Raw genomic sequence first — 22,927 nt, forward strand, 5'->3', positions numbered from 1 at the left:
GGCGGACCGCTAGTATGTAATAAAAACGGCAAAATGAAGGTGTGCATTTTCATCTGGAAATTTGGAACAACTAAATTTAATGATTGATTTGATTTAATGTGCATAAAATGTTGTAAACAATAAAAGAGCGAGTATGCCGAGCACACGTGTCAGAAGTGAAACTTCCTGGGCAAGATTCAAAGATACCAAAATCATCGCCTTACTATATCACGTGACGGTATTGCCATGACGCGACCTTGAAATTTTACTCTCAATGCGCCTTGCGCCAAGATGCGCCAAGATCTTTTCATGTGTATTAAAGAAATACATACTTACATAAAAGTATTTCTTTTTTTAAGTACCAATAAATGAATTCTATCTATCTATCTAAAGTTTAAATGTTTGAGGTTGAGCTTGAGTTTGAGTTTTCAGTTTAAAAATCCTCTTTTATCAAAATAAGTTAAAACTTAAAACATATTTAAGCCAACTCACCCGTATGCGTCCGCTTATGTGCCTTCAAGTGCGAACTCTTCGTATACACTTTACTACACCCTAACACATCGCATTTATGCAACCGCCGCTTCTTATCATCAAATTCTTTCTCCTCCGAAACGGTCTTCGTAAATGCACTCTGCGTGTATTGATTCAACGAGTCTGTCAACGCGTTTTGTAGCGCCGTGTTTAAGAGGAAACTTTTAAGTTCCAAATTCGAAATGTTCTGGTTTATCTGTGGCAGCGGGAACTGCAGTAATGGCGGCAATAGTGACGTTTCGTTTGACAGTTGTAGTGACGTATTGGCGCGCATTTGCGGCTCCCGCTCTGGTTTGTATCTGTAATTGTGGATAGAAATAGTTAAATTATATTGTTATTATGATACGATTTAAAGAATCTATATTGTTTTCGTGTTTTGATGTATCTAACTAAGAGTAGAATAGGGCTATGCTTTGAAATATAATATTAGTATGTAATATCGAAATATCTCTAATACAAAAAGGTAGTGTGAAGATTATTACGTACTAGCTTTCCGCCTGCGGCTTCGCCCGCGTTTTCAAAGAAAAACCCGCATAGTTCCCGTTCCCGTGGGATTTCCGGGATAAAACCTAGCCTATGTTACTCGTGGATAATGTAGCTTTCGAATGGTGAAAGAATTTTTAAAATCGGTCCAGTAGTTTATGAGCCTATTCATTACAATCAAACAAACAAACAAAGTTTTCCTCTTTATAATATTAGTGTAGATTTACGGCTCCCAAACGACCCGAATTTGTGCACCACAATATTTAGAGGTGAATGTAATTATATGAAAAAAAATTGTTTCTTCATATATTAACATAATATTATTTGTAACTTCTAAAATAAATACTTACTTATGTATCGGTGTCTTTATTTTCCTTGCGCTGCGGAGGTCAGGTCCGAGTTTGATTCTAGGCATTTCGTGATTTGACCTGAAAATTATTATTTAATAAGTATTAAAATTTTCTAAATACTTTATCTGTAGTATGACGACATTAAAATCATAATATAATAATTTGAATATAATAATAATAGATAAACATAAACAGTTTATCTATAACTAGTTTAACGCCCGCGGCTTCGCCCGCTTTGTATAAAACCTAATAAATTATATACTAAAACCTTCCTCTTGAATCACTCTATCTATTAAAAAAACCGAATCGAAATCCGTTACGTAGTTTTAAAGATTTAAGCATACAAAGGGACATAGGGACAGAAAAAGCGACTTTGTTTTATACTATGTAGTGATAGTGATCTCATATAATTATGCTTTTTCTTCAATGCTCGGTAAATACCATACAGTATTTATACTAATACATATTATAAAGCTGAAGAGTTTATTTGTTTGTTTGAACGCGATAATCTCAGGAGCTACTGATTCCATTTGAAAAATTCTTTCGGTGTTAGATAGCACATTTATCGAGGAAGGCTATAGGCTATATATCATCACGCTAAGACCAACAGGAGCATAACACTGCGGGTAAAACCGCGGGGCATAGCTAGTTGGCTAATAAAGTAGATTTTAACAAGATTTTTTCCAAATACATGGATAACTTACCCATATGATAAATTAAAAGATTCGTCTTTTATGTCGGTTTTCGATGATGTTTCGTATGCGTTACCTGTAACAATAATAATTAGAGTAGGTAATTATCTTATATATAAAAATGAATCGCAAAATGTGTTGGTAAGCGCATAACTCGAGAACGGCTGAACCGATTTCGATAATTCTTTTTTTATTATATTCCTTGAGGTACGAGGATGGTTTTTATGTAGTGAAAACGTAAATATATACCACGGGCGAAGCCGGGGCGGACCGCTAGTTAAACAATAAAGTAATTAGATCTGTAATTTGTATATTAATTATTAAGTTATTTTTCATATATCTATTTTAATACAAAAATCTATTCACTGCTTTTTGTTATTTTATACTTTTCGATTTTTTCGAATTACCTACCAATTATTTTTTTTTTTTTGAAATATATGTGTATATGTACCTATACAGCCGGAAATCATTCAGGTAGGTAGTAAACTGCACGGCATTTAATAATGAGACTTCTATGAATCGGCTTATTTTACTATTTGGCTGCGACATACACACTCGCATAAACAAAATTTACATACAAATAGTAAAAATGCATCTGCCTTACAAACTACAAAGTACGGTAATATTAAATCAAAACAGATGAACAATATCTACATTTATAAACCTTCTTATCATAGGGCGTATTCAGAAAGAAAGCTTGAAACTTTAAGTTTGTTTTGAAGTTTGTTGAAACTTGTTGGAACTTGTCGGCGCCGATCAGCGCTTATAAGCGCATGTTCATATATTTTCCTGCGCGGGTTACCAGCGCTTATAAGCGCCGATAAGCGCTTATAAGCGCTTATAAGTTTCAAGCTTTCTTTCTGAATACGCCCTATTACATCCATTTTAATAATCTATTTACAAGCAAGCACAGACAATAAACCATCGATTTATGCGTCTATTGTACTGTAAGTTAATTTTACATTATCTGTGCCATAAAGTGTTATTTAATCTGTATTCTACGGAAATGGCGGGCGATAGCCGTTAAGGCGCAGTTAAATCAATTTTTAACCGACTTAAAAAAAGGAGTAGGTTATCAGTCCATAGTATATTTTTTTAATGATTTTAAATTGAACATCACATCTAAAGTTGTAGCCTTAATTCTTTGCACATAAATACATTTTATACGAGTTAATCTGCTTCATATAATAGGAAATTGTTATTTTACAATATAGTGTCATTAGTATGTCGAGTAAAGAATAAATAGGCAACACCGTCACGTCATGGAGTAAGGCGACGATTTTGGTATGTTTGAAATTTTAATATTACAAAAGAAGTTTCACTTCTGACACGTGTGCTAAGCACACACGCTATTTTTTGAACAATTACTTTTAATATCATTATTTTTGTACTACGATCAGCACACGTAATCGCCTTAAGATGATGTTACATAATACTGTTTCTTGCTGAAGCATTCTCCTAAATTTTGTTGCGTAATGTGTGTATGGTCATTTATTGTTTATTGAAATGTTTGACGTGTAGTAAATGACGTTACATTTTATTTTATAAATGAAAAACTATTGGCCCAAGAAGCTTATATCTATTACACTGGAGATTTCGGTATGAACATTAACGTGTAACAAGAAAATATGACCTTGAATGACGCCTTTTTTTTTTTTTTTTTTTTTATAGTGGGGAAATCTTCCTAAGATACCCACGGCCCCCGGGGAAGGAGCCGTGGGTTATGTCGGATTCTTACCGACTAAAACCCCACTGTGTTCCATCGAGCCGCTTTAATGATGGGGCCGCGGGTATTTGTTAGAATTCTTCCGCGACCATCCTTGAATGACGCCTTTTTTTTTTTTTTTATAGTGGGGAAATCTTCTTAGATACCCCCGGCTCCCGGGGATGGAGCCGTGGTTATGTCGGATTTCTACCGACTAAAACCCCACTCTGTTCCATCGCGCTGCTTTGGACGGAACTGCGGGAACGGTTACGACTCTACCGCGTGTCCCGCCCAGCAGATGCCCGTTTCCAGGCCCACCACTAAAACCCCCCTCGCTGGTGGCTGCTGGAACGAAGGCTTACGCCACCAACGCGCAGACAATGGATCTTTCCCCGCTCCATCATCCGCGTTCCCCCGAACCCCCGACCCCATCACCGTCCGGCCGGAGGGTGCACGCCGGAAGGTCCTCCGATGTGTGAAATACACGTCGGGGGACCCTCCGGCGCACTTTTATAGAGATTACCTCGCAGCCCCCACCTCACCAGAGGTGGCGGCCCTCGGTCCGGCCCCACGGACCGGATTACGAGTTGGCAGACGGCCGTTTTACAACAGCCGCCGCCCCACACCTCTCTGCAGGAGTCTCCGCGCGTCATCACAATGACGCGTCGGGATCCCGCCCTCCGCTGCACGGCGTGGCTTGCTAAACTAGCGAGCCCGCCGCGCCGCGACCTCTGGCCGCCATCCACCGCCGCATAAAAGCCGGCTCCTCTCTGGCCCACAAAAAGGACCTCTGCCGTCGGGTCAGTCGAGGCTTTCCAACCCCAACTGCCGTTCAGCGCCACCTTTGCCTAGTGGACACGGGGTCCGCCAAGCCACGACCTCTGGCCGCCATCCCACGCCGCACACAGCGGCCGCTGGGCCACACCTAGCCCTGGCCGTTGGGCCAGTCGAATCTCCCCGACTCTAAACCAGCCGTTCAGCCCCTCGCTGGTCCAATTTCGCTTCACTCAGATGGCCATAACTCTGAGCTACTGAGCCCCTCCGCCGCGACAAGGCCTGGACCGTTGGGGGGATCCTTGAATGACGCCTGCATGTTTTTTATCCCTTTCACACCTAACTTGGCAAGTGGGTGTGAAAGGGATAAAAAAACATACAGGCGGCAGTCAATGTCATATTTTCTTGTTACAAGTTAATGTTCATACCGAAATCTCCAGTGTATTAGATATAAGCTTCTTGGTCTTACCACAAAACAATTTAAACATTGTCTAACTTTAAACCAGGGATCTGTCACTTTAATAGTTATAGTCCGGGATACATCGCCCATTTTTGCAAGTGATTACTATCAAGCTAATTTTTCGTGAGTAGCTTTATTTTGATGAGATGCCCAATAATTTCATGTACAAAACTCTCGATTGTGGTAGCTACCAGAGGAAACAAGGATAAAATATTTTGATTTGATGGTTCTCAAATATTAATTACTAACTGAATGTTTTTTTTTTTGTTCAATCTCAAGATAATTATCTAAATTATTCGAAAAAATATTTGTCCTACAAAATCTATGGTTTGATCAAAGAGTGTGTAATTTCCAATGTGTATCGATAACGAAGTCATCATAAATGATTACTAACCAGCAGATTTTTTTATTTTCACTTATTTAATACTTATATAATTCAACAGACATATTGTCCTACAAATTGCGTAATAAATATTTGAGAACCGTCAAATCAAAAATTTTTATCCTTGTTACCTCTGTAAGCTACCACAATCGAGAGTTTCGTACATGAAATTATTGGGCATCTCATCAAAATAAAGCTACTCACGAAAAATTAGCTTGATAGTAATCACTTGCAAAAATGGGCGATGTATCCCGGACTATTATGTGAAATACGACAAAACCAGATTAAAGCCTGCCTGCCTAAAGAATTTTGTGGTAAGATATTATTTGTTTATACATATTTTAATAGCTACATAATTTATTTTTAAACGAAACTTCTTTAGGCGCGTTGAGAGTGAAATTTCGCGTCATGGCAATACCGTCACGTCATGAAGGCGACGATTACGGTATCTTTGAATCTTGCCAAAGAAGTTTCACTTCTGACACGTGTACTCGGCAGTTCGGCACACGCGCTCTTTTTTTGAATTAAAAACTACATCTTGATCTTGTAACAGTTTATTTTACTCGAATAAACGCGGACAAAGCCGTAGTAAACGATTAGTATCAAATAAATTGAAAGTGAAAGACAGTAGCCAGTTTATCATTGATCGTGACCACTCTCAGTAAATTATTATAGAAAATGATCAACAAATAAATCACCAAGTCCGGTATAAAGCCTTATTTTTAAATGTACCCTCAGACATACCTAATTATGATTTCCTTATATATCTTCCTGTCCCTTCCTAACATAAACTATGTGCGGGTGTAGTGTAAAAAGTGAAGTCCCGTGTCCCCGTAGTGGGGTAAGGGGCAGATGCATTATTCATACATCTGCCTTCTGTGTCCTGCCAGACTGAGACATTTTTTTTTCTTCGTCTCCACCGGGAATCGAACCCAGGACCCCTCGGTTCTACGCTCACGCGTCAACCACTGTACCAAGGAGGCGGTCAGATGTGCGGGTAGTGTTTAAAAATATAGAAGCTACCTAATTTCTGTGCAGTTGACGATTCAATTCTAGCTGCGCTTCTCGCGTTTCATCTGCGCGGCTCCTGTTGGTCTTAGCGTAATGATATATAGCCTATAGCCTTCCTCGATAAATGGGCTATCTAACACCGAAAGAATTTTTCATTTCGGACCAGTAGTTCCTGAGATTAACGCGTTCAAACAAACAAACTCTTCAGCTTTATAATATTAGTATAAATGTAGGTTGTTGGTACTAGGAACTAGATAGTCTTCGAATCTAAACCTATATCTATATCTAAAATGTAACAATAGTTAAACAGTATAGTGTACTAGCGCTTGTTGCTGTCAGTTAACGTTATTTATAACTTAATCCGGTCTAAACATAATAAAGGTGAGGTTAGGTGCATGAGCGGTAGCGATAAATATTCACTTAAGTTTTTATTGATGTTAATTTACCTTTCAATGCGTTATTGCGTACTCTCTTCTGCAAAAATACATATTACACAGAAATGATGCTGTTGTTGCTAAAATGTATGGCAATACTCAAATATTCGTGAAAATTGTGATGACGAATTAAATAATAATTAAAATTGAAACAAAAGGTCACGTGGCTCATAGCCGGTTTTTTGTTTTCTACCTATATCATAAATACATTTCACTTAAAACTTGAAATTTTTTTAGAAGCAAACATGCTTGAGTAAGGTGTTTTGGCACTTGCATACATCAGTTTGAGTATTAAAATAAAAACAAACTTTTAGAATATGCATTATTGTTTTTCATTTTACATTAATTATACAGTAAAATTATATATTTAATGAACTAATAATCATTATAATTTACTCATATTATGTGTGAAAAGTTTTTTCGGAATAAGTAACAATACACTATTGGCCAATACATACCCGAGAGAAAACTATTTCTAAATCAAATAACATACATTACATAGCTCTAACTAAATTACTATTCTTTATATCAACTACTCAACTACTCATTTATCAAGTAGTTACTTTCGAATAAGAAGTAACATTGTAAAACATATTAACATTATCTGTGATCAAAACACAAAGTACGAGCAAAAGCGCTAGCGGATAGCTATAATAATAAACAAAAAATCGCTCCGCTCATCACCCTATGCAACCCAAACACCGTTCCCTCTTAAATAACCTGGTAAATAATTAGCCACTTGAATTATATCACTTCGCGACAATTTCTTAACAGAATACACTATTATTGGTTTAGCCCGCGGCTTCGCTCGTTTCGAGTTTCAAAATATTGAGTAATGTTGGTTTTTGTTGCTTCATTGTGTACGGCTTTAGATTTAAATCAATGTGTTTGGAATGTTAATAATTAATTATTGATATTTTTGTAATCTATACTTAATTTTTTAAAGCTGAAGAGTTTGTTCCTTTGGACGTGTTAAGCTCAGGAAATGCTAGTCCGATTTCAAAAAATTGTTTCACCGTTACATATTATGTATATGATTTCTAAGTGCTATCCATACTAATATTATAAATGCGAAAGTAACTCTGTCTGTCTGTCTGTTACTCAATCACGCCTAAACTACTGAACCAAGCATGAAATTTGGTATGGAGATATTTTGATACCCGAGAAAGGAGGCTACCTTTTATTGCGAAATATGTACCACGGGCGAAGCCGGGGCGGACTTCTTGTAGGCTATATATTTTGTACAAGAGACAACCGCTTGTAATACATATAAATGGGAAAACGTATATATATAATAACCTACCTAGTACCACAGTATTACAATATTATTTGCTCGTACCTACATAACTACGAAGACATACATTTATAAAATAACAACTTATTAGACTACAATATACTTAATTAAATATTACTCAGTTAAAGCCGAAAACTATACTTCTCAACAATTACCTAACATCCTTTGGGAAACTTAGTTTAAATTAACCGGTGGATTACCACATTAAACATCGTTTAGTATAATCATGTGCCGCGCCCTTTCCTGAACAATGATAGCTCATTACTTACTTAATTGCATTGTTAATAAGTTAATAAATATAAGGTATATAAAAAAGAGCGTATTTGCCGATCACACGTGTCAGAAGTGAAACTTCTTTAGCGAGATTCAAAGATATCAAAGTCGCGGCCTTGAAATTTTACTCTCAATGCGCCTAAAGAAGTTTCACTTCAATAAAAATGAATAGCCAAATGTTTTGCTAAGCGCAAAACTTGAGAACAGCTGAACCGATTTTGTTAATTCTTCTTTTATAATATTCCTTGGGGTATGAGGATGGTTCTTATGGAGAGAAAACGTAAACATATACCACGGGCGAAACCAGGGCGGACCGGTAGTTAATAAATTGATAGTTTAACCCCAAAAACGTATACTTTTCAACAGTCAATATGTAGCAGCAATACCACATCCTTTGGAAAACTTAGTTTAAATTAACCGGTGGATTACCAAATTAAACATCGTTTAGTATAATCATGTGCCGCGCCCTTTCCTGAACAATGATCGGTCATTACTTAATTGCATTGTTAATGATTTAATTATATCTATACTAATATTATAAAGCTGAAGAGTTTGTTTGTTTGATCGCGCGAATCTCAGGATCTGCTGGTCCGATTTGAAAAATTATTTCGGTTTTAGATAGACCATTTATCGAGGAAGGCTATAGGCTATATATCATCACGCTAAGACCAACAGGAGCGGAGCCAAACAGGTGAAACCGCGGGGCGCAGCTAGTAATATTATAAAGATGAAGAGTTTGTTTATTTGGTTGAACGCACTAATCTCAGGAACTACTGGTCCGATTTGAATAATTCTTTCGATGTTAGATAGCCCATTTATCGAGGAAGGCTATTTATTATCACGCTAAGACCAACAGGAGCGAAGCACTGCGGGCAAAACCGCGGGGCGCAGCTAGTCATATTATAAAGATGAAGAGTTTGTTTATTTGGTTGAACGCACTAATCTCAGGAACTACTGGTCCGATTTGAATAATTCTTTCGATGTTAGATAGCCCATTTATCACGCTAAGACTAAAACCGCGGGGCACAGCTAGTAACGTATATTTTTCAACAATCAACATGTAGCAGCAATACCACATCCTTTGGAAAACTTAGTTTAAATTAACCGGTGGATTACCACATTAAACATCGTTTAGTATAATCATGTGCCGCGCCCTTTCCTGAACAATGATCGGTCATTACTTAATTGCATTGTTAATGATTTAATTATATATAGACTAGTATTATACAGCTGAAGAGTATGTTTGTTTGAACGCACTAATCTCAGGAACTACTAGTCCAATTTGAAAAATTATTTCGGTGTTAGATAGCCCATTTATCAAGGAAGGCTATAGGTTATATATCATCACGCTAAGACCAACAGGAGCGGAGCCTCGCAGGTGAAACCGCGGGGCGCAGCTAGTAATATTATAAAGATGAAGAGTTTGTTTATTTGGTTGAACGCACTAATCTCAGGAACTACTGGTCCGATTTGAATAATTCTTTCGATGTTAGATAGCCCATTTATCGAGGAAGGCTATATACCATCACGCTAAGACCAACACGAGTAAAACCGCGGGGCACAGCTAGTAACGTATATTTTTCAACAATCAGCATGTAGCAGCAATACCACATCCTTTGGAAAACTTAGTTTAAATTAACCGGTGGATTACCAAATTAAACATCGTTTAGTATAATCATGTGCCGCGCCCTTTCCTGAACAATGATAGCTCATTACTTAATTGCATTGCTAATGAGTTAATATTGGAAATAATGAATATAATTGATTATAATTGCATGTTGTACCCGCCCTAGTAAATATATGCATTGCGTGTACATACTACATGTACTGGTATTAACTATGTATGTAATCCATACTAATATTATAAATGCGAAAGTAACTCTGTCTGTCTGTCTGTTACTCAATCACGCCTTAACTACTGAACCAATTTGCATGAAATTTGGTATAAAGATATTTTGATACCCGAGAAAGGACATAGGATAGGTTTTATCCCGGAAATCCTACGGCAACGGGTTTTTCTTTGAAAACGCGGGCGAAGCCGCGGGCGGAAAGCTAGTATGAATATATATTTTTGCAGTATAGCTATTTGAGTTGAGAACAATCGAGAATCGAGAATTAATATTCATTTAATGAACTAGCCGTGCCCCGCGGTGTTACACGCATTGCTCCGCTCCTGTTGGTCTTAGATCGATAAATGAGCTATCTAACACTGATTTTTTTTTAAAAGTAACTACGTCTTTATATTAGCGCTTTGAAGCAAACAAACAAACAAACTTTTTAGCTTTATAATGTTAAAATGATATATAGGTATAGATTAGGAAATACATTGTATACCTATAATATATTAAGGCTAGTCTATAGCTAGTAACTACAATCTCCTAGATGAGAAACCGTTGACAACTGTACTTGAAGATTACTAGTGATGTACAGGATAGAACATCGATATCGATATTTTTTTATTGTTCTAAAGTTTTAGTAAAGCGACATTTCAACCTATTACACAGATGAAATGTTAAAATGCATAACGTAAAAAAAACATAGTGTAGAAGAAGTTATCTCTAAAATTGCAGTAACCAACGAGACATTTTTACTAGGTATGTATTCTTAAAAAAGTTGTTTATATGCTATGATTTTCATAAATTGAAATGGTAATGGGATAATAATAAATTTCGACAGCCCATTTTAAGACTAAGCTTGTGTAGCGGTGTTTTTCAGACATTTTATTTTGTCCATTTTCTGCCAATCCTTGCATTGTATTACTCTTTTTTCCTTTTCCATACAGATCAATAGCGACTAAAGACTAACTAGAGACAATGACAAAATAGTTAATCAGATACGATTTCTATATCATGTACTACATTCTTAATAATATTAAGTTTAGTAATTTTATCGAATCTAAAAGAAATAAAATAATCTATCGACACATTCCCATCACTAGACCCCATTCAAGATGGGTAGTCTATGGGCGCGGCGGATGGCCAAATGACCATAATTCGACTCGTCTTACCATCCATACACGCTTGAATAAAATTAAACATCCAATCATCTTTATGTCTCGTATTTTACTTGTAAAATAGTTTTCGATTAAGGGCCGATTTTTCAATGCTTGTATAAAACTTATCCGTCCAATAAAGTATTACACGATAATATTAAAATGTCACGTAAACTGTCAAACACGGGCAATTAGAATACGTTTTTAAAATGGTAGTTTTATACATTATTCGACGAAAAAGTTTTAACCAAGGATTGAAAAATCAGCCCTTAGTGGTATGGGTGTAGGATAATTATTTCTGTGGCTACATTTTCGAGTTATTTTAGTTATAGCTCGATCATATTATTATGTAAGTAAGTGTACCTAGTATGTTAAGTTTATTTAGGTAAATCAAACAATAATTATTAAAAAAAATGTGTGCGTGTACTAGTGTACACACGTAAGAAGTGAAACTTCTTTATGACCTTATTTTTCAAAAAATAACTTACTACTTATGTGCAATTTTACAGAAATACATCGAATCACGCGTGGCAGGGATAAGAAAAAGATGGCGCGTAACGGAAAAATGTCACGCGTAACGAAAAAATGTTACACTAAATTTTTTTCCAACCCCGATAAAGAAGTTTCACTTCAAAAATCAATTATGTATTAAATCGGATTAAAATATATATATTATGTTACTTGAAGTATCGTGGTGCCTATATGAAAGTAAAAAAAAAAGTAAGTATTAATTAAAAAAAAGTTAACCTAGACTATAATCTATCTCTGTATGAAATTTCATCCAAATCCGAGCAGCCGTTTTTACGATAAATTATAACGAACGTACCCACAAACATTCGCGTTTATATCACGAGTAGCTGTATAATAAAAACCAAAAAAATCCAACATAATTACATGCACACGAAATATCTGTAAAATATAATTGCCATTTAGCGTAAATAACCTCAAATTAATATCGTTTAAATATTATATTAAACACTTCACTGGTTGTGTGGTACATTGTATGAGATAGGAGCGGAAAACTATATACTAATAATAAAGACTAGCTTTCCGCCTGCGGCTTCGCCCGCGTTTTCAAAGAAAAACCCGCATAGTTCCCGTTCCCGTGGGATTTCCGGGATAAAACCTAGCCTATGTTACTCGTGGATAATGTAGCTTTCGAATGGTGAAAGAATTTTTAAAATCGGTCCAGTAGTTTATGAGCCTATTCATTACAATCAAACAAACAAACAAACAAAGTTTTCCTCTTTATAATATTAGTGTAGATATAGAGTTTGTTTGAACGCGCTAATCTAAGGAACTACTGGATCGATTACAAAACCTCCACCTGTACCATAAGTAATGGTTTCTCTCTCTCTTATTATAACAATTATTTATATAAGATAACTAGCAAACCGGGCGAACTCCGTTTCGCCACCATAGACACCTTTTCTTTGCTATAAACATCATGGAGCCCGAGACCTTTCCAACGAATGCAAAACCGTGGAAATCGGTTCGTGCGTTCTGGAGTTATAGCGTCAGGAAGGAAAACCCGAGTTATTTTTATATAGTAGACAAGATATACCGCTAAAAAAAACCCACTGTATCTAATTAGATTTTTTTGGATCTATTCATTTTTCAAAACAGAAGAACTTTCTCTATGAGTTGTACAATACAATCTGTTTTCCAAAATTCTTTGATAAATACAACCACAAAAATTAACATTCATATAATAAAACTAGTGGTCCGCCCCGGCTTCGCCCGTGGTACCTACATGTTTAAACTATCCTATCTCTCAAGTTGGATCGAACTGCACATGGTGTGCGAATTTTATTGTAATCGGTTAAGTGGTTTAGGAGTCCATTGAGGACAAACATTGTGACACGAGATTTATATATATTAAGATTGTATAAAAATCGCTTCAGCTCATGAATTAAATGTAGATAATAAAGAAGGTCGTGATCAGCAATCCCTTCTTCAAGTAAAACAAATATTAAATACAAATAGCCAATTAATTTGCTATAAACTAGATATAAACAAAGGTATTTAATAAAAATTATATTATTTTTACGCTATAAGGAAGTTTTATGAAAATGGTGTCAAAATTGGTATTTAAACTTTAGATAAAATAATGTTATATTCATAAGGATATTAAGGATGTTATTATATTGATGATATTATTATAATACTAGCGGCCCGCCCCGGCTTCGCCCGTGGTACATATGAAAAATAGATGTTGGCCGATTCTCAGACTTACCCGATATGCACAGAAAATTTCATGAGAACAGAGAATCGGTCCACCCGTTTCGGAGGAGTATGCAGACTAACATTGTGACACGAGAATTTTATATATAAGATTTGTTTATTTTTCCTATAGTTTAATTATGTTTATTGAGTTAATAATAATACGTATATTAATTTAAATAAATATATGTTTATTAATTTAAAAAAATGAAGTTTGCTTGTATCTTTTTTACTTCAAAACGGCGCTACTGATTCACATGATTTTACAAGAGTAGATAGTTGAAGGGCTGGATAGTAATAAATAAATATAAGTAGGTAACATTTGATATCATGGTCATCTATACTAATATTATAAAGAGGAAAGGTTTGTAATTATGTATTTATGGTTTTCACGCATAAACTACTGGATCGATTTTGATGAAATTTGGCACAGACAATCTTTAGACCCTGAGAAAGAACATAGGCTACCTTTTATTGCGAAATATGTACCACGGGCGAAGCCGGGGCGGACCGCTAGTTAATTAATAGATATATTGGTCAAAAACTTCGTGCATTAAGAGGAGATTCATTTCACTGATTTACGTGAAATACAATTAGTGTCTTACTAGCTTAAGTCACTGATTAAATATACATATTGAAGTGCGTTTCAAAGCTCGAACCTAAAATAACAAACTAAACTAAAGCACATAAACATAAAACACGTGCAAACAAAATTTATCCAACATCAGATAAATCGACCAAAAACCGTGTTAGCTCTCGGACTACAATCACTGTGATTTATACGATCGTACGTACGTGTTTCGACAACAGCTTACAACGCCTCGTTAACTGTATAGTAGAAAGTTGATAAGGTAACTACGGCTACGGAATCGGCTTCCTGGAGGGATTTTCGGTTTATCGTGTTATAGTCCGGGAGCTGGTTGATGATTTTGTTTTGTGATGTTATTTTGTGTGGATTAAAGTTGGAAGCATTGTGGTGAAGTAATTCTGTAGTACCCTACCTACAAACTACACACTGCTCTCATAGTATTATACTTATCGAATTTCATGCCAAAAAAATAATTACATTCGTATATTAAAAAAGACGTATGGCACTCGGGGACTGCAGCGGTAAAGCTATTGCATAGCATGCCTTCAAGCCACACCTCCATGTCCGTCGGAGTGGGGAGCGTGAGGTTTTTTCGTTACGGAATTTCTCGATTCGGTCCCCGCGCTCAAGGCCCGCGATAGAAGCTATGCAATAGCTTAAAATCTTCCTAACCATTACAGGTAGCCGCATGTGTATAGATACCACTTTTAGAGCAAACTTACAAATACAAGTCTTTATTTTTTGTTTTAATTTACTTCCATACGTATCGTCGATTTTCTGTGAACCTCGATAAGTTTTCAGATGTCGCTAAAAACTAAAAAACAAGAACCAACTTATTAAATTGTTTATTATTTAACTAGCTTTCCACCCGCGGCTTCGTCCGCGCAGTCAAAGAAAAACCATAGTTCCCGTTCCCGTGGGATTTCCGGGATAAAAGCTATCCAATGTCCCGGGGTAAAAAGTATCCTATGTCCTTTCTCGGGTATCAAAATATCTCTATACCAAATTTCATGCAAATTGGGTCAGTAGTTAAAGCGTGATTGAGTAACAGACAGACAGACAGAGTTACTTTCGCATTTATAATATTAGTATGGGTTTTTGTATTGATCAATGTTATAAATTGAAAAGTTGTAAACACTACCTATAACTTAGGCTGCATTACTTGATGCATGATAAATGATAGTATTTTCTGGTGTTTGATTTTACGCGAGTATTATACATTTAGAAATTAAAGACTTTTAACGAATTTTAAACGCGATTTATTCAGTCTCCCCGTGACCATGCTCGCTGTAAAGTGTGCGAAACGTCGTGAAAATAATATAATGAATAAATCGCGTTTAAAATCCGTTAAAAAGTCTTTAATTTCTAAATGATAAATGATTCAAAACACGTTAAAACAACGTCTTATTTTATAGAACATGCCCTACAAAACTGCTATCTACCATCCACTATTCGAGCACACATTCCCAAACCAACAATACAAAGTACAAATTACAAAACCAGACATTTCCATAAACGCACAATCCGATAAATCCACTGCAACATGGATAGTGGATACCTTTCACGAGATCGTCTCTATTTTAATTGACCGTTACGCAACCATCGTTGTAACTTGTATATGTGCACCGTACTGGAGCGTCAGCAACGAAGGCTTTGTGGTGAAAGGGTTGTAGGGTTCGCAAATAAAGTGAATTAAAATGACTATTTTTGGAATTTAAGCGTTACGTGACATTTGTTGAATATGTGCACTGTACACGGCCACACGGGGACAGTACGAAAAAAAGATTAGTCTTTATTAATTGTATGTAAAAGGGCTGCAGGGTCGGCAAAAATGGGCAGCGGCATAAAACTTTAGTTGGTTTGTAGTGAAAAGTCCGCAGTGTAGGGTCCGCAAATATTTATTTTTTGCAATGTAGGCGTTACGTAGTAATCGTTGAACATGTGCACTGTACACGGTGGGACCATTAGCAACGTAATGTTGCATTAAAAGTTGCTTTGTGGTATTGAAATGACTACGGTCAGCAAAATTAGCTGAAGCACATCATATTCTAGTAGTATACTGGTTTAATGTCAACACTGTGTAAATTCAAACATTCAGAAGTGAATTATATGTAGTGCCATTAACTTAAATGCAATCATCGTTGATTTTAAAATTAGTAAAATACTAATATTATGCAGCTGAAGAGTTTGTTTCTTTGAACGCGCTAATCTCAAGAACTACTGGTCCGATTTGAAAAAATATTTCAATGTTGGATAGCCCATTTATCGAGGAAGGTTATAGGCTATATATATCATCACGCCAAGGCTAACAGAAGCAAAGCCACGCGGGTGAATCCGCGGAGCGCAGCTAGTATAACATAAAATCAGAGCAAACCTATCTAATTAACGAGAAACAAAACTGTGGTAGTGAAAGGGCTGTACCGTCAGCAACAACAGTGGATTATATAAACAGTAATAACTATAGATAGTGCCATGCTAACCTAGACTTATATTGGGGCTATACTGAATTAATGAGATATTTGTATGTAGCAGTGAAAGGGCTTGGTACGGTCAGCAAATATGGCAAAGTTAAATTTAATAAAATATTAGTACTTTTACCAACATCAAACGTAGGTATATCAAGATTTTAAGGGATCGAAGGATCTGAATTTAAATATCTGTTTTGTTACTTTATGGGTATTTAGTACTTAATAATTGCCAATCGAAACTAAGCCAGTACCATGATATCCAAGTTATATATTCGAACACTTTTAGGTGGAAACTGCTTTTCGAACCAGTACTAAAATATTAATTTCTGTGTTTTGACGATTCAATAACACTTTTAAAAGAAGTAGTCGAACAAATAAACGTTTCTATTTACATAATATTCATGCGACACTGAATATTTTTAAACATTATAACATGAAATAGGTATATTTTGCAGACCGTACTCATCCCTTTCATTTGTTGTTTACGCGAGTATAAAACATTAACATGATCACGATCCTTTGAAGTTGTTGAGTATTTAATTTATAAGTAGTTTATTTATATAAAATAAAAAATAACCAAACAATAATGCCAACTCATACTAGTTTTACTTCTCCTGTCTATTTACCAACATGATATTAGATACAAGTATTTTTCATACATTTCCCAAATTTCAATTTGAAAACTCATACATAATTTAACCGACATTTTAAATATTATAATTTATATATTCATTTTATTTCACAATTTACTGTATACGAAAAGAAAATGCGTAAAATAAACATTATCATGCAGTAAAAAAAAAGGTTGCACTCCAGGAGTGCCGGCAGAAGAGAAAACTTGATTATTAACGTTCAGCATGTTTGATATTTTGGAATGGTATCCGACTTACGCATGGAATAAAAGGACAAAAAAAACATCCGTCTTACGCTTTTTCGATCAGGCCACGTGTCCTGACGCGAGTTTAAGATTTTATACCCAACGCCGCTAAAGAAGTTTTCACTTCAAAAAAAAATGGGCCGCCTTCTCACTGTGTCATCTTTAACAGGCAACCACGATACACATAATGTATCATTTGAGAGGAGTGTACAAACACCGTGACACGAGAATTTGATACATAAATATTTAATATAAATAACAGACAATAGTAAAAGTGACAGTGGAGCCTCGACCTTCCACCCGTATCCTATACGATACCGGATCATCTCGACCTAGACATTTGTCGAGCTGCCCGGATTCACTGTAATGTCCGTAACCTATTTCTGTGACGTGTATGTCAAGATAGAATTCGACATGCGTTTGACATAAGTTCTAATCTGTCAAAGGTTGACATGCAGAAATCACTACATAGTAAAGTAGCTTTCCGACGTTTTAGACTACAAGCCCGCATAGGACAAAAATATGGGTCAAATGAACCACCAGGGGACATATCTAGAACGATAGCAGAGCAAAAAATAATAAGATTCATCACTATGCCGTCACTTGTAAGCTGTCCAACTGAGTGCAGATGAGAATTGAAAAGTACAGGTAGACTCGGTAAATTTTGGTCATATATTTTTGTACGGCATTCTTAACCATCGGTAGATCCATTAAAAATAATAAGAAACCGCTCAGTGCCGTACAAAAATGGTGGTCCACCAAGTCGGAATTTTTATTTAATTTCCGAGAGTTACCGGGGGTAAATTTGGTCATTTGACCATGTACGGCATCTGTGTCATACTATTGCTATACTGCTTTTAATCCATTATTCCGCAACGCCGTACAAAAATCATGGGGACAAGGGGAAAAAATCGAGAGTTGCAATCCCCTCTCTTTCCCCACTCCAGGGGGTCATTTGACTAAGTACGGCTTCGGTTCCAAAACATTATCTAGCACTCAAAAGTACTATTAAAAGCAATGCCGTCAAAAAATAATTGTTCTTTTAAATGTATACCAATAATCATCTTAATTTCATCGAATTCTTGATATAAAGAGCTGTAAGGTCATTTGACCCTGTACGGGAACTTTTTTTTTAACATGATATTGTAAAATTCAATTGTTGTATAGTATTGCCGTTCAAAAGAAACCGTTCTAAAAAAAGTTATAGAGAAATGCAAAACCAGAAATTTTGTTAAAGTTTAAACATCGTAGATTAATGAAATATAATAGTTTTCTACACTTTATCCGTTGTTTTAAATAGTATTAACATAGATAAATTAGGAAAAAACGATGCCGTACATTTTTGTGCAGACCACATCTTTTAGGCTGATGAAAGCGACGAAAGCTACAATTTTAAGGGTGCTTTATGGCCATTTGATACAGTACGGCATTAACATATTTTTACCCAACTACGGCAAAACAAAAGGAGGGTTATGGTTGTTTACAGGTCATGTATGTATATTCATCTATTCCCTCGTAACTTCTAAACTACTTATCAGAATTCGACAAATGACATATCATTAGAAGCGTCTGAATTGTTCACTGGATAACCAGCGACCAGCTAGCTAAAGGCTATATGGGGTTTCACAAAATCTAATGTGGCGCCCTCTAGCGGACAAAACATACAGAGTAAAAAAATAAAGTTAAGATAAATATGCAGTGTTTGGTATCATTTGAAAGAGCTTTACTTGTACATTTTGAATATGTATATATTACTAGCATTTGCTTGTGACTTTACCTGTATTAATGGACTGATTGCATATAATTCACATCTTTTCGTTCATAGCTTTTTTATTAGTTCATCAATATAACGGAGTCCATTCCACCTGACTCCGACTTTCCAAGGTGATAATTAACCACCTCGAGCTTCTTAATATTAATGTATATTTATATTTTATTATAAAAATATAAAGCAAACATTTCGTTATATGGATTTTTTTCTTTTTCAGATTTTTCCCCTTTGAACCAACGAAAATGTACGGCACATGAAAAAATATTATCTATGCATAAAATACTTTAAAAATAAATTTATTTCGTGTTGTGTCAAATGACCCCCTGGAGTGGGGAAAGAGAGGGGATTACAACTCTCGATTTTTTCCCCTTGTCCCCATGATTTTTGTACGGCGTTGCGGAATAATGGATTAAAAGCAGTATAGCAATAGTATGACACAGATGCCGTACATGGTCAAATGACCAAATTTACCCCCGGTAACTCTCGGAAATTAAATAAAAATTCCGACTTGGTGGACCACCATTTTTGTACGGCACTGAGCGGTTTCTTATTATTTTTAATGGATCTATCGATGGTTAAGAATGCCGTACAAAAATATATGACCAAAATTTACCGAGTCTACCTGTACTTTTCAATTCTCATCTGCACTCAGTTGGACAGCTTACAAGTGACGGCATAGTGATGAATCTTATTATTTTTTGCTCTGCTATCGTTCTAGATAAGTCCCCTGGTGGTTCATTTGACCCATATTTTTGTCCTATGCGGGCTTGTAGTCTATTTGTGTTATTCAGACTGTATTATTCGATCTTTAAAAATACGCAACATATTTTGATGCGTTTTAAAATATGTACCAGATAAACATAATTATAACGAATATACATAGTGGAATTTTGTAATGCCACAACTATCATATGTGTTAATCCAAGTTACCATCTATGTGTGTGCCAAATTTCATGAAAATCGGTTCAGTTTTTGCGTGAAGGAGTTACAAACATAAACTTTCGCATTTATAACATTAGTTGGGTTAATACTTACTTGACCTCGTTCGTCTCCTGGGCGTGGCTGGTCGTTTGAGACTCAGGTCCACTGGCTCCAACTGAATCGGTGGCGGGCAGGCCTGTTGAGGATAATATTCAAGTGTAGCTTAGGAATTAAATAAATGTTTAATTATAGTTTGACCGCCTCCTTGGTACATTGGTTGACGCGTGAGCGTAGAACCGAGGGGTCCTGGGTTCGATTCCCGGTGGAGACGAAGAAAAAAAGAATGTCTCGGTCTGGCAGGACACAGAAGGCTGATCACCTACTTGTCCCTAAAGAAAATCGATCAGTGAAACAGATGGATGAATAATGCATCTGCCCTTTACCCCACTACGGGGACACGGGACTTCACTTACTTACTTAATTATAGTTTGAAAAATACAATATAACTAGCAAACCGCGCGAACTCCGTTTCGCCACCAGAGACACCTTTTCTTTGCTATAAACCTCACGGAGCCCGAGACCTTTCCAACGAATGCAAAACCGTGGAAATCGGTTCGTGCGTTCTGTAGTTATAGCGTCAAGAAGGAAAACCCGACTTATTTATTATATGTATAGTTGATTATGTATTAGCATCATCTACAGTAATAAAGAATAAATAAATAAATATAAATTTCAGGACAATTTTCACACACAGCACGATCTGATCCCATACTAAGCTTTCGTTTGTGTTATGGAAACCAGATGGCTAATAAACATACATATATATAATTTTAAATAAATACCTATAATATAGGTAAAACAATATGGGTCTTAATTCTCTATATTATAGAGAATTAAGACCCACAGAGCAAACATCTATGTTCAACACACAAATGCAGTTGCACCCCGCGGTTTCACCCGCATTGCTCCGCGCCTGTTGATCTTAGCGTGATAATATATCCTATAGCCTTCCTCGATAAATGGGCTATCTAACACCGAAAGAATTTTTCAAATCGGATTTATTCCTGAGATAAGCGCGTTCAAACAAACAAACTCTTCAGATTTATAATCTTTCTTATATATAAAAATGAATCGCAAAATGTGTTGGTAAGCGCATAACTCGAGAACGGCTGAACCGATTTCGATAATTCTTTTTTTTATTATATTCCTTGAAGTACGAGGATGGTTCTTATGTAGATAAAACGTAAACATGTACCACGGGCGAAACCGGGGCGGACCGCTAGTTTTAAATAAATACTTATGTAGATAATTAACACACAAAGAGCAAACATCGTTGTTCATCACACAAATATTTGCCCCGGGTGGGACGGGTGGTTAATCATCATAATTCATAATCAGAAGATTGCCTATAAAGCGCATATATTATTAAACTAGCTGTTCTCCCCGGTTTCACCCGCATTACTCCGCTCCTGTTGATCTTAGCGTGATATATCCTATAGCCTTCCTCGATAAATGGGCTATCTAACACCGAAATAATTTTTCAAATCGGACCAGTAGTTCCTGAGATAAGCGCGTTCAAACAAACAAACTCTTCAGCTTTATAATTCTTATATATAAAATTCTCGTGTCACATTGTTAGTCTGCATACTCCTCAGAAACGGATGGACCGATTCTCATGAAATTTTCTGTGCATATCGGGTAAGTCTGAGAATCGGCCAACATCTATTTTTCATATGTACCACTAGCGGTCCGCCCCGGCTTCGCAGCCGGGGCGGACCGCTAGTATTAGTATAGATTTATTGCTCCAATTATACCCTGGCAACCGGTCTTGGTACTCCGTATATTATTACAACAATATTACACGATTATACATTGTAATGAGGCGTATAAATTGTTTTATTGATTGAGTAGGCTTTATCTAATAAACTCAAACTCAAACTCAAACATTCATTTATTCAATTAGACTACTATTTAGTAGCACTTTCGAATCGTCATTACATAGTATTTTTAACATTTACCACCGATTCGGAAAGCAGTATCTATGGAGAAGAATCGGCAAGAAACTCCATAGTTGCTCTTTTAAAATAATGTCAATAAATTTACATAATATGTAACTTATATCTAACTACATAATATGCCAAAGAACTGTCCTGTGGTTTTTACGCGACAACCCTCCATGGGTCTTTATCGTCCTAATATTTTCTAATATCTAATATCTAATATATCTAATATAGGCGAAAGTTTGTAAGGATGTATGGATGTATGGATGTATGGATGTTTGTTACTCTTTCACGTAAAAACTACTGAACCGATTACAATGAAATTTAGCACACATATAGAGGGTAACTTGGATTAACACATTGGATAGGTTTTATCCCGGAAATCCCACGGGAACGGGAACTATGCGGGTTTTCCTTTGCAAACGCGGGCGAAGCCGCGGGCGGAAATCTAGTCATGTAATATTTCAGTTATTCCTGTTATTGTGCTTTTCCACTAATTATGTGCGAGTGTGTAGCGAGGAATGTGTGTGAATAACCAATAGTATCGCTTCATTTAGTTCGAAGTTTAAAGCGTTTAGCGTTTGAAGCGATACTATTGGTTATTTATAAACACATTCCTCGCTACACACTCGCACATTATTGGTGTAAAAGCACCCTTAGAGAAGTGTAGTTAGCTGTTCCTTGATATGGGGTAGATTCTATATTTACAGACATAGTA

General features: G+C 36.1%; 2 protein-coding genes and 1 long non-coding RNA gene across 3 annotated transcripts in view; 1 reads left to right on the forward strand and 2 right to left on the reverse strand.

Moving 5' to 3' along the window:
• LOC149475381 (extracellular matrix protein 2-like) overlaps positions 1-22,927 on the forward strand; it is a 157,272-nt gene that overhangs the window by 51,514 nt on the left and 82,831 nt on the right. The window lies entirely within an intron of this gene.
• Positions 1-22,927, reverse strand: part of LOC149475383 (uncharacterized) — a 96,413-nt gene that overhangs the window by 4,359 nt on the left and 69,127 nt on the right. The window lies entirely within an intron of this gene.
• LOC149475384 (uncharacterized) overlaps positions 1-22,927 on the reverse strand; it is a 41,885-nt gene that overhangs the window by 1,251 nt on the left and 17,707 nt on the right. Inside the window, exons 5-8 of the mRNA XM_089713478.1 lie at positions 20,324-20,405; positions 2,048-2,111; positions 1,344-1,421; positions 472-809 (exon numbers count right to left, since the gene is read on the reverse strand). Coding sequence (XP_089569604.1) covers positions 472-809; positions 1,344-1,421; positions 2,048-2,111; positions 20,324-20,405 — 562 coding nt within the window. The remainder of the gene's footprint in view (positions 1-471; positions 810-1,343; positions 1,422-2,047; positions 2,112-20,323; positions 20,406-22,927) is intronic.

The sequence above is a fragment of the Colias philodice genome, chromosome 30 (assembly GCF_061535455.1).
Source record: "Colias philodice isolate Cphi_HAF_F1 chromosome 30, ilColPhil1 Martin Lab GWU primary, whole genome shotgun sequence".
In the NCBI taxonomy this organism is placed as follows: Eukaryota; Metazoa; Arthropoda; class Insecta; order Lepidoptera; family Pieridae; genus Colias; species Colias philodice.